The following is a 12,705-nucleotide window of genomic DNA, read 5'->3' on the forward strand; positions in this document are numbered from 1 at the left end:
ACACTCTCCCTATCGTCTCCGTACCAGAGTGAAGATTAGAAGGCAAAAAAAAAAAAAAAAAAAAAAAAAAAAAAAAAAAAAAAACAACCCACACTCGCGATGAAATGTTCTCTGAGCTCACGCAGTCCTCCCACACTGAAAGAGCCCAGCTGAATGCATGGAGGCAGACAATGTTAGAGTCCAGAAAAGCACAATATGAACATGAGGACAGGTGGCGGGTTGAAAATGGTAAGAGGCGGGTTGAAGATGATAGGTGACGTCAGCTTGCTGACAGAAGGCAGGAGTCAATGCTGAGGCTACTGGAGGATCAAACTGATATGCTCTGGTGTATGGTTGAGCTGCAGGAAAGGCAGCATGAGCACAGACCGCTACTACAGCCCCTGTGTGACCAGCCGCCCTCCTCCCCAAGTTCCATAGCCTCCTCACCCAGATGCCCAAGAACGTGGGCAGGGGGGCACCCAACCACTCCACCCCAGATGACTGCCTAAGCAACAGAAAGCTGGCATTCAATACGTTTTAAAGTGCAGTGTGGCCTTGTCCTTCCCTCCTCTCCCACCCCTCCTGGGCTACCTTGGCAGTTATCCCCCTATTTGTGTGATGAATTAATAAAGAATGCATGAATATGAAGAAACAATGACTTTATTGCCTCTGCAAGCGGTGATCGAAGGGGGGAGAGGAACATGGTTAGCTTACAGGGAAGTAGAGTGAACCAAGGGGCATAGGTTTTCATCGAGGATAAATAAACAGAATTTTCACACTGGCCAGTCATGAAACTGGTTTTCAAAGCTTCTCTGATGCACACCGCGCCCTCCTGTACTCTTCTAACCGCCCTTGTGTCTGACTGCGCATAATCAGCGGCCAGGCGATTTGCTTCAACCTCCCACCCCACCATAAACATCTCCCCCTTACTCTCACAGATATTGTGGAGCGCACAGCAAGCAGTAATAACAATGGGAATATTGGTTTCTCTGAGGTCTAACCAAGTCAGTAAACTGCGCCAGCACACTTTTAAACGTCCAAATGCACATTCTACCACCATTCTGCACTTGCTTAGCCTATAGTTGAACAGTTCCTGACTACTGTCCAGGCTGCCTGTGTATGGGTTCATGAGCCATGGCATTAAGCGGTAGGCTGGGTCCCCAAGGATAACTATAGGCATTTCAACATCCGCAACAGTTATTTTCTCATCTGGGAAAAAAGTCCCTTGCTGCAGCTGTTGAAACAGACCAGAGTTCCTGAAGATGCGAGCATCATGTACTTTTCCTGACCATCCCACGCTGATGTTGGTGAAACGTCCCTTGTGATCCACCAGTGCTTGCAGCACCATTGAAAAGTACCCCTTTCAGTTTATGTGCTCACTGCCTTGGTATTCCGGTGACAAGATAGGGATATGGGTTCTGTCTATCCCCCCACCACGGTTAGGGAATCCCATTGCAGCAAAGCCATCCACTATGACTTGCATATTTCCCAGAGTCACTACCATTGGTAGCAGCAGCTCAGTGATTGCACTGGCTACTTGGATCACAGCAGCCCCCACAGTAGATCTGCCTACTCCAAATTGATTCCCAACTGACCGGTAGCTGCCTGGAGTTGCAAGCTTCCACAGGGTTATCACCACTCGCTTGTGAACTGTGAGGGCTGCTCTCATCTTGGTATTCTGGAGGTTCAGGGCAGGGGAAAGCAAGTCACAAAGTTCCATGAAAGTGCCCTTATGCATGCGAAAGTTTTGCAGCCATTGGGAATCATCCCAGACCTGCAACACTATGAGGTCCCACCAGTCTGTGCTTGTTTCCTGGGCCCAGAATCGGCGTTCCACGGCATGAACCTGCCGCATTACCACCATGGTGTCCACATTGCCGGGGCTCGTACTTTGAGAGAAGTCTGTGTCCGTGTCCCCATCATTCTCCTCACCTACTCGCCATCGCCTACTCGCCTGCTTTTGAAGGTTCTGGTTCTGCTGGATAATGTGCGTGGTGTTTAGAACAGTCATAACAGCTGCGGTGATCTGAGCGGGCTCCATGCTTGTCGTGGTATGGCGTCTGCAGGAAAGCAGAGTGGCAGCGGAAGCGGCGGGTGGATGATGATGCTGACAGCAATATGGAGCCCACACGGAAAAAGGCGTGAAATGATTGTCAGCCATTGCTTTCACAGAGGGAGGGGGAGCAAGGGGTAGGCTGGCAGCAGATGGTGCAGTATGATTGCCAGCTGTCATCGTCTCCTGGGTGCTCGCGGTGCTACTGGCTGCGAGAGCAGCCTGAGGCAGAATGTCCCCCTCAAGGATTGAACTCACAACCCTGGGTTTAGCAGGCCAATGCTCAAACCACTGAGCTATCCCTCTGCCAATATTCCAGGCAGGACTGATTCTCCATTAGACAAAACTTAAAGAAGAGAATGACCTGAGTCACTCCTATTAATGTCTAGGTGCCCCTGACAGATCTCACCGAGGTCTGCCAGGAGCACCCAAGAGACGAGGAGGAGGGCTACCATTTGTAATGCACCATCTGCTGCCACAAGGCAATGAGCTGCTCCTGTGTAGCAATGCAGTCCCGTGTCTGCCAGCATCCAGGAGACGTATGGTGACAGTGAGCTGAGTGGGCTCCATGCTTGCCGTGGTATGGCATCTGCATGGGTAACCCAGGAAAAAAGACGCGAAACGATTGTCTGCCGTTGCTTCCACGGAGGGAAGGAGGGGGGGCCTGACGACAAGTACCTAGAACCACCTGCGACAATGTTTTTTGCCCCATCAGGCATTAGGATTTCAACCCAGAATTCCAATGGGCAGCAGAGACTGCAGGGACTCTGGGATAGCTACCCACAGTTCAATGTTCCGGAAGTCAACGCCAGCCCCCGTACTGTGGACGCACTCCGCCAACTTAATGGTCTTAAGTGGGGACACACACAATCGACTGTATAAAATCAATTTCTAAAAAATAGACTTCTATAAATTTAACCTAATTTCGTAGTGTAGATATAGCCTGAGAGTTCACTGGAAAACTTAAATTAGCAAGTAAAAATAAACTAGGAAGTCATTGGGATGGGGGTTGTGCATCATTTGTGCACAGTCTTTAGGGCTTTTATTGTCAATGTATATTTCTTTCAAATTGTTCATGAGATTTGTGTTTCATGACAGATTTTCTCTTAAGAACCTATGATGTGAGGAGTTCTTTGCAGTGTTGCTGTATAACATCATATCCCTACCTCCCTCACTGCAGCTTTCTGTACTCAGAGCAAGAGTACTCACAGCTTTAGAGGTATGTAGATACTGGGACACCATCTCCCTCTTGATTATTATGTCCTTCTCCCTCAGAGGCTGCTGCTTCTCCTCATTCAGATTCATATCAACCTGTGGAAGAAAAGCAAGAAAATGTTCAGTCATGCACAGATTCCCTGATGCTGGGAACATCCCTCACACACAAACATCATTTGCTACATGGAACACAATCTGCTCAAGGCAACAGGAAGCTTGCAGCCCTGCCACAGCAAGGCCTGAAACGTGGTTCAGTGAGTACATATCAGAATCTCAGAGGGAATAGCCTGCACTTGTGCTTAAACCCTGTCAGAGAAGACCCCTGAGATAAGAAGCAGACAGGAGCAGTCTCCCCCATCCCCTGGCACACACTTCCCAAAGGGGATTATGGTGCTCTGAGGAGAGCTAGAGAAAGTTACCTCTATCACAGGGGAATGCTAACATTCCAGTGGGACAGAGAGGAGCCCCCAACTCCTAAAGGGGTTTGAGGAGCCCAGTAGAATTTCTCAGCATGCAATTTACTAAACCAAGAGCCAACTGACTAACTACAGGAGTTCTCTGATCTGCAGAGCTGCTTCTGTCACAATGATTAAGCAGCTGTCAACTGTCAAGCAGTGATACCTTCTGCTACTTATTATCCAGTCTTGGCTCTTAGGGTTTCCAGTGATGTTTTATTCAATGGAATGAGTTAACTCCTTCTCAAGATGTGCCTGTCTATTTTATGTTTGCTGGGTTTAAATTTGTTGTAAATTTAATTGCTATAAAGTTTGCCAACAACACAAACATATGTGTAGCAGCAAACAAGGAGGCGAGAACTCAAGAGAGGAGGGCCCAGAGATGGAGATGTAACCATACAGCAGATCCCACAATACTAAAGCAAGTTTATTTTCATCTTCTCTCCTTAATCCTGTCTTACTATCACTCCTATAGACAAGTACTAAAGCTGTTGCAGGGGAAGGATTGGGATTGAGAGGCAAGAAGGAAGAGGTCTACACAGGAAAACCCTGAGAACCATTGTCTTATACTATCTGTGAAAAACGACAGGCTAAGGAATCAAAGCAGACCACCCTTCACTGGAGAGTTCTGGAGAAACAGAGCAGGTTCTACCATGGTGATGGAGGTAGGAGGTGTAGGCTGACATAAGGCATCGTGGTTACGAGTCATCTAGGACACTAAGAGGCACTACAGTCTCTACCTCTTGTCCTGGAAAATGGGAGATAAAACACCTAGAGAGCACACAGTGAAGGAAGGAAGGGCATTTGCATTGGGGTCATTAACTTACCAGCATCTGTTCAAAGAGGCTCAGCACATCCTGATCTGTGATTTCCTGTAGCATCTGGCCTGCACTAGGAAAATCCATATAGGAAGCAGAGGAATTCCTATGAGCAACATTGGATTTTTCCTTCTCCTTTTTATTCCGCATGCTGGTGAATCGCTCCAGCTGAGTGAGAGAAACAGAAATCAAACTCAGCACAACCTCATTTCGCACCTCTCAACTCCAGTGATCACCCTCAACCACACATGCTGTCCCAAAACCAATGCCAGGCATACTACCCTAATTGCATTCCTATATTTGGCATTCTCACGTTTGCACTGCTGGCAATGGATAGAGAAAGCACAACCAGTCTGGGGGTACTTCTGACAAACCTCTCCAACGCATCAACAAGGATCTACAACCTATCCTGAAGGACGACTCATCATTCTCACAGATCTTGGGAGACAGGCCAGTCCTTGCTTACAGACAGCCCCCCAATCTGAAGCAAATACTCACCAGCAACCACACAACAGAACCACTAACCCAGGAACCTATCCTTGCAACAAAGCCCGTTGCCAACTCTGTCCACATATCTATTCAGGGGACACCATCATAGGGCCTAATCACATCAGCCACACTATCAGAGGCTCGTTCACCTGCGCATCTACCAATGTGATATATGCCATCATGTGCCAGCAATACCCCTCTGCCATGTACATTGGTCAAACTGGACAGTCTCTACGTAAAAGAAAAAATGGACATAAATCAGACGTCAAGAATTATAACATTCAAAAACCAGTTGGAGAACACGTCAATCTCTCCGGTCACTCGATTACAGACCTGAGGGTGGCTATCCTTCAACAAAAAAATTTCAAAAACAGACTCCAACGAGAGACTGCTGAATTGGAATTAATTTGCAAACTGGATACAATTAACCTAGGCTTGAATAGAGACTGGGAATGGATAAGTCATTACACAAAGTAAAACTATTTCCCTATCGGATGAATGCATCCGATGAAGTGAGCTGTAGCTCACGAAAGCTTATGCTCTAATAAATTTTTTAGTCTCTAAGGTGCCATGAGTACTCCTTTTCTATTTCCCCGTGTTATTTCTCCCTCCACCCCACCCCCCACTGTTCCTCAGATGTTCTTGTTAACTGCTGGAAATAGCCTACCTTGCTTGTCACCATGAAAGGTTTTCCTCCTTTCCCCCCCTGCTGCTGGTGATGGCTCATCTTAAGTGATCACTCTCCTTACAGTGTGTATGATAAAACCCATTGTTTCATGTTCTCTGTGTGTGTATATAAATCTCCCCTCTGTATTTTCCACCAAATGCATCCGATGAAGTGAGCTGTAGCTCACGAAAGCTTATGCTCAAATAAATTCATTAGTCTCTAAGGTGCCACAAGTACTCCTTTTCTTTTTTCTGACACCAAGAGGCCGTAACTTGTGATCTGTGGACCTATCAGGTGCACATTAGTTGGGAAACTTTTGAAACTTCACAAACCAGAGACAAAATTCTCTATAGACCCTCCAAGTGGTAGATAAGGGGTTTTGTACCCCTTGGGCACCTTTACTGAATGTGTCTGACAAGTCACACACTGCAAGGTTAGTCAGTGTTCTACAGATATCCATGCACCATCACTGGCAGAGGATAAGTAGAAATCTGCTGGTACTGCTAATGCCAACTCCCATGTGAATTCAATGCCTCTCCAGGGAAATCTAAAAATCTAAAACACCAAAAACCTGGGTGCCAACAGACAGGGTATATCCTTGCAGACAGCAGCCTTGCAAAGCCAACCCTCTGGAAAATGCCAGTGTTCAGATTGCCTACTAAACCAGTGCTTATGAGGAAAGAGTCAGCAGAGCATGCATGGTCATAGTTTGAGAAGCAGAGTTAGAGAATCCTAGAGAAGCAAATGCCTTATGAGAGAGACAATACACACAGAGCAGGTATGTGACAGCAAGGGCTGAAGCCTTCAAACAGTAAGACTAGAATAGAACAGGTAGAGGAATGCTGTATACAGAGTGCCAGAAACAGCCAGGCACAGGAAAGTTACAGTAAGTAGGAGACATCACATGCAGAAGAAAACCACCATCCTTACCTCATCCGCCATGAGCCGCTTCAAAGTCTGTGGGACAGAAAGAGGAGGGAGAAGAGGAGAAACAAATCAGTGATACAAGGCACACCTCCAAACACAGAGATTGTGAGGGTGATAAGAAAAAATGGGTAGTGATAACCCAGCTTGTTCCACTCCTGTTCAGAGTGAACAGAACACAACAATGCCAAACTCCCATATCCTGCACACTTCCACTGGGGAAAGATTTAACCCACCAATGCAGACATACAGCAGTTCCACAGATTTGAGAGATGAGAGCATGAGCAGTGGGAAGCAATTACTGCATGAAGCACAAGCTTCCTTCTCTTTCCTCTTTGACTTAGTTTTGTCTCATACTCGAATCTTTTCTAGTAATGCACATTGACTCAAGATTTCAAGAATTCCTTTTGGGGAAAGCAAAATCAAATGGATCTAGTCCCCAGCCAGGAGGGGACAATCTATTCCAATATATGATGCCCTCTTTGCTTACAACAGAAGGCAGAGGTATGGCCTTATCTCCCATCGGGACAACAAAGCTGGTCCCACCATGCAACGATGTCCCTCCATCTGGTGAGAGCATAACTAATCCTGTTATATTGCAGCCCTTGCTCCCAACCTCAACAGCCAAGACAGTTTGTTTTAGACTTGGCATTGTACATAAGAGGAATGGCCCAGGCAAAGGAAAATCAGGCCCTTTCAATTCAATGATGTCACTGGACAACCACAGGTCTTGCCATACCCTCAGCTTTGTCAGAAAGGGATCTGTCCTCTTAAAGGGCACGTTGGACCTCAGTATTCCATTTCAGGTGGAATCCTGGTTTTGGGTAAGTGCTTCCCAGAATATACAGGTGATGACTTCAGAAGTTGGGACAGTTTGCTTTCAAATTATTAGTAATGTTAAAGAGATATCAAGTTCCCTCTCTCCCTCCCTGCCACTCTACACAGATACACAAAAGGTTGAAACTAACTACCTGAATTACCTATGACCCTTCCTCTGTGGATCATCAGGGGTGTTTAGCAGATATAAAGAATGGATAACAATGTATTCCATAGGGGCAAGCCACCTGTAATGCAAATCCCCTTTCAGGACACTCCCTGACAGGTTCTCATCTTTTCCTATCTTTAACTGAGGGAGTAATTCTGTCTGAAATGCGAAGTTCATTACTCTTGCTCCCTAGTTTTTTTTTTTTAATCTGCATCCAAAATCCACATGGCTGTAATTTCCACTACTGCATCTTTTGGATTTGTCATAAACCAGAGACTCCAGCAGAAGGCAGAAAGAATCAACATATGGGAATAACAAGTAGCAGATCTGCTGCTGCTCTAATGACAGAGAGAGTGTAACAACACAATCAATGAAGATCAGGCCCCCTGGAAACAGATGTTAAGAGCATCGCAGAGAACATGGATTATAGCTCCTTTCCATGCCCATCCCTTGTACTATAGCATCAAACGCAGAATTGGGGTAGTGTACCCTGAGAGTTCAGTGCACCACAATTTAAGATAATGCCATAAAGGTGAACCACCTCCAACATATCACATAGTTTAAACCCTTAATAGGGCTTTGGGATGGCCCACGCTACACACAAAAGAGTTCCCTTCCTTCCCATCTCCAAAAGTTATCCAAAGATCACATGATGCTGAGAGAACCAAGACAAAAGCTCCTTTGATACCACTAAAGGTCCCTAAAGGGCTCAATGAATTTCAAAATTCTGCAGCTGTGAAATTCATCCTTTGCTGTTCAATTGTACTCCAAAACCTCAGCTTTCATTTAAAATTTTTTCTACTTGCCCTTATGGCTGTAGAAATAACCTTGAAAACATTAACTGAATTTAATCAACTCAAATGTCTGCAGAGAACCTGAAGAAAGTAATTTTAAGAGGTGTGAACTACAATCCTTCATCTCAGTCAGGGCACCATGGACTTTGACTCTGTGGTTGTGTTATTTGGCATTTTCCCAAGATAATTAAGCGTGTTTGCCAAGGAATTTCCTCCTTGTACTGCAACTAGGCAGCTGATATTTTGCATTCTCTCTCTCTGCCCTCCCAGGACCTGCCTGGAGCCACCTCTTGCTCTCCAGCTGTTTCCCCACAAGAGTGAGTTAACTAGATTACAGGGCACACTCTCTGCTTTTCTGTTCCATGGAGCCAGAGCTGGAATCCAGCTTGGTCAAGGAACAGAGGGAGCCAGGCGTGTGAACTGGTATGCTGGGCCAACTACAGAACAGCAGAAGCGACCCAGGGAAGTGAGCTGCTCAAGCTGATTACAAATTCCCCACTTCTTCATCACACATTGGAATGGGGGAAGGAAGCTCTGAGTCAGGCCAGCTGGACAACATTACGGTAGCTGAGGCCCAGGAAATGGATCTGAATACTTAAAGAGTATAGCAAAAAGCTCAACCTCAAAAAAATCTCTGTTGAAAATAATCAGATAGTTTTACATCAGTTGCTATTTTCAACTCTGAGCCATAGCTGTGTGTGTTTGAGTGGGGGTGATGATGAAGGATGTTTCATGGTGACAGGATAAATATTGCTGTGAAATGTAGACGGTGCTGTGTGGAATTTGTTCCCATTGTGCAACAGAGTACACACCACACCAGTACCAGTTACATGTTACCAATATTCCTAACTCCCTCACCTTGGGGGAGTTCCAATGGCAGAGCAAGGAGGCGTTTTGTAGGGGCCTTTGCAAGGTAAAGGGAGGCTACTGATCTGTAACTGGAGTTCTTCAATAGACTTTTGCACATTCTTACCCTTAGGGCATAGCAACAGTACAGCTTGTATTGGTGGAACCCTTCAGTAGTAGTTAGTACCCCTTGCAGCACTCTCACATCCCCTACCCCTCCAAACATTTGAAGGCAGGGCTATAAAAGTGGGGTGTGGCATGTCAACCATTTTAGTTAGAGATGATAGAGGTCTATAAAATCATGATTGGTGTGGAGAAAGTAAATAAGGAAGAGTTATTTACTCCTTCTCAGAACACAAGAACTAGGGGTCACAAAATGAAATTAATAGGTAGCAGGTTTAAAACAAAGAAAAGGAAGTATTTTTTCACACAACTCACAGTCAATCTGTGGAAATCCTTGCCAGAGGATATTGTGAAGGCCAAAACTATAACAGGGTTCAAAAAAGAACTAAATAAGTTCATGGAGGATAGGTCCATCAATGGCTATTAGCCAGGATGGGCAGGGATGGTGTCCCTAGCCTCTGCCAGAAGCTGGGAATGGGCGAGGGTGATGGATCACTTGATGATTACCTGTTCTGTTGTTTTCCTTGTGGGCATCTGGCATTGGCCACTGTCGGAAGACAGGATACTGGGTTAGATGGACCTTTGGTCTGACCCAGTATGACTGTTCTTATGTTATGTTCCTTCCACCACCTGGTCAGATCCAAAGCTGAAATCAGGACTTTTAGAAAAAGGGGAAGGTGGATGGGGAAGAGTGAATGTGCAGAGGTCATCTTGAAGAACTATGGTTATAGATGAGTAACATTCGTTTATTCCTGAATGGCTTCCGCACATTCCCACTCTTGAGAGTTTGGCAAGCAATTCTCCTCCCTCTGGATGGTGGGATGAAGATACCTGGTTATACAGAGCGCAATACCGCTTTACCAAATTATGCATCGGATCTACCTGCCAGATCTAAGGAATGTCATATGAATATATGATTTGAGCTCCTAATGGCAGCTCTACGGTTTCTCCAATATGGGGATATGTCTAAAACAGGCCATGTAAGTGACCTTCACTCTTGCTGAGTGCACTCTAAGCCATCCTGGAAGAAGAAAATAGGTGTGTTTATAAAAAACAGAGTCTAACCCACTTGGAAAGTTGTTCGGTTAGACTGCCTGACTTTTACTCTTTTCTTCAGAAGAGACGAAACAGACTAGGTAATCTCCTGCATTCCTTAGACCTATTCTAAAAGGGAAACACATCAAGGTGCGTAGTGATGCTTTTCATCTCCTGAGTGAGACCTAAAGAAAAATGCAAGTTTATGGACTGATTGAGATGAAATTCTGTTATCACCTTGAAGAAATTTTGGGTGTGGACAAAGAACTACTTTATCTTTGTGAAAGACCATAGAAGTGGCGGGGCGAGGGTGGGGTCAGCTATGAAAACATGCAGTGTGTTCACTCTTCTAGCAGAAATAATAGTTACCATAAAGGCTGTCTAAATTGAGAGGTGAAGCAGGGAACATTGTTCCCTGGGTTCAAAGGGAGGTTTAATGAGCTAAGTACTAGAGGTCCCATGTCAATGTGTGTTCCCTAACCAAAGAGTAGAAGTTTATTAATCTCTTCAAGAATCTTTTTACTATATTGTGGCTAAATACAGTATTTTGCTCAATTAAGCTGTGATGAGCAGAGATGTACTTTTACCAACAATAACAAATGCCCAAGGATTTTAAATGAAGTAAGTACTACATAATGGATTGAATAGGCACTGAAGCTAGGTTTATATTACTGTTGGTTGTTCACAGAAAGAATATTTTCCACTTATGATCACAGCACAAGCAAGCTGTCCGCTTCTTGTAGTTTAACAGAATCACCTGTACTTTTCCCAAGCAGGACAATTCCAGATCTGTCCAAGTCCTATTGTACATGATGTAAAGTGGAGAGTCTGGGTTTGGATGACAAATCCGACCTCTCTGCTGGGTCAGCAGGTCTGCAATTGTGTGGAGAGACAGATAAACCTACAAGTGGGGACCACCTCTCCCCACTATGCCCAGAAGTGTGTAGGGGAAACCCCAAACACTCTAGGGGCATTGGGACCAACGTGGCCTTGGGACAAAACTATAGAGCGGAGCCAGCCAGAGCTCCAGGTAGTAGGGGCAGAAGCAGCCAAAGCATATCTTTGGTCCTTTAGACATGGAGGACTTTCTACAGTTTTAACTGGACTGTCTCTGCCCTGCACTGATTGGATGTTTGCTCCAACCTTCCCCTTCCTGTGTCTTTCCTTCATCTCACCTTCACACCTGCCCCTTACCCTTTTCTTCTCTGCCCTGCCCCCTTCACTTTCCTTCCCTTTCCGTCCAGCTTATTCCCCCTCCTAACTAAACCCAACTAAAATTTTTTTTGCTGAAATAAGAATGACCTCTGCTGTCATTACATCATTCACTCTGCTTGTGTGTTACACTCCCTCCCCATGTCAGTATTGTCCAGATAGACCAGAGGTGGCCAACCTGTGGCTCCAGAGCCACATGCAGCTCTTCATAAGTTAATATGCAAGTCCTTGTAAAGGTACAGACTCTGGGGCTGGAGCTACAGGCACCAACTTTCTAATGTGCTTGGGATTGCTCACTGCTCAACCCCTGCTCTGCCACAGGCCCAGCTCCCACTCCACCCCTTCCCGCGCCCTCCCTTGAGCCTGCCATACCCTCACTCCTCCCCCTCATCCCGTCCCATCCTGTCCCATCCCCCAGAGCCTCCTGCACGCCATGAAACAGCTGATCGGGAGGTGTGGGCACTGATGGGGGGGTTGCTGATTTATTAGTATGGCTCTTTGGCAACGTACATTGGTAAATTCTGGCTCCTTTTAAGCTCAGGTTGGCCACCCTTGAGATAGACTGTAAGCTCTTTGGGGCAGAGGCCATCTGCTACTCTGTTTGCACAGCACCTAGCCCCATTCTTGGTTGGCTCTAAAGCACTACCATAATAAACATGATTAATAATAGTAATAGGTGATAGTTATGTTCTGGCACAGACCAAGGCAATCAGAATAACTGTGTCTTCTTTGACTGTCCACAAGAACTCTCTGTATTACAAGAATTGGGGGTGAACACACCAAGAACTACTCTCCCAGACTAAAAGAAACACATCCAACAGGGTCTGGTTATCTGCTCCTGCACTGGAGCACTGATATTTGGAGTTGTGTCTTGTCGCAAATGAGCCTCTCTCTGTATATCTCTCTAGTAGATGTTATTTGCTACTGAGTTCTTGAGTGACTCTTGTAACAATCATGCAAGACAAGGCTCAGCTGATCCGACAGTCCATTACCCTTGCCTAGAAGCCGTATCAGAAGAATTGAAGGATGCTCTCAAGGTATCTTAGCAACTGACCAATCTTTAGTAATAAGGGCTTTGGAGAGTTTTATCTAGTCTTCTGGCCATGACAG

The 12,705-nt window shown here is 45.6% G+C and overlaps 1 protein-coding gene across 3 annotated transcripts in view; it reads right to left on the reverse strand.

Moving 5' to 3' along the window:
• Positions 1 to 12,705, reverse strand: part of DIAPH1 (diaphanous related formin 1) — a 179,950-nt gene that overhangs the window by 122,209 nt on the left and 45,036 nt on the right. For 2 of the 3 annotated variants that reach the window (XM_043491159.1, XM_038412010.2), the window contains exons 2-4: positions 6,607 to 6,633; positions 4,530 to 4,688; positions 3,242 to 3,343 (exon numbers count right to left, since the gene is read on the reverse strand). In XM_043491159.1, the coding sequence (XP_043347094.1) occupies positions 3,242 to 3,343; positions 4,530 to 4,688; positions 6,607 to 6,633 (288 nt within the window). The remainder of the gene's footprint in view (positions 1 to 3,241; positions 3,344 to 4,529; positions 4,689 to 6,606; positions 6,634 to 12,705) is intronic. The other variant, XM_043491158.1, reaches the window with a different exon arrangement.

The sequence above is a fragment of the Dermochelys coriacea genome, chromosome 8, assembly GCF_009764565.3.
Source record: "Dermochelys coriacea isolate rDerCor1 chromosome 8, rDerCor1.pri.v4, whole genome shotgun sequence".
NCBI classification, from domain to species: Eukaryota; Metazoa; Chordata; order Testudines; family Dermochelyidae; genus Dermochelys; species Dermochelys coriacea.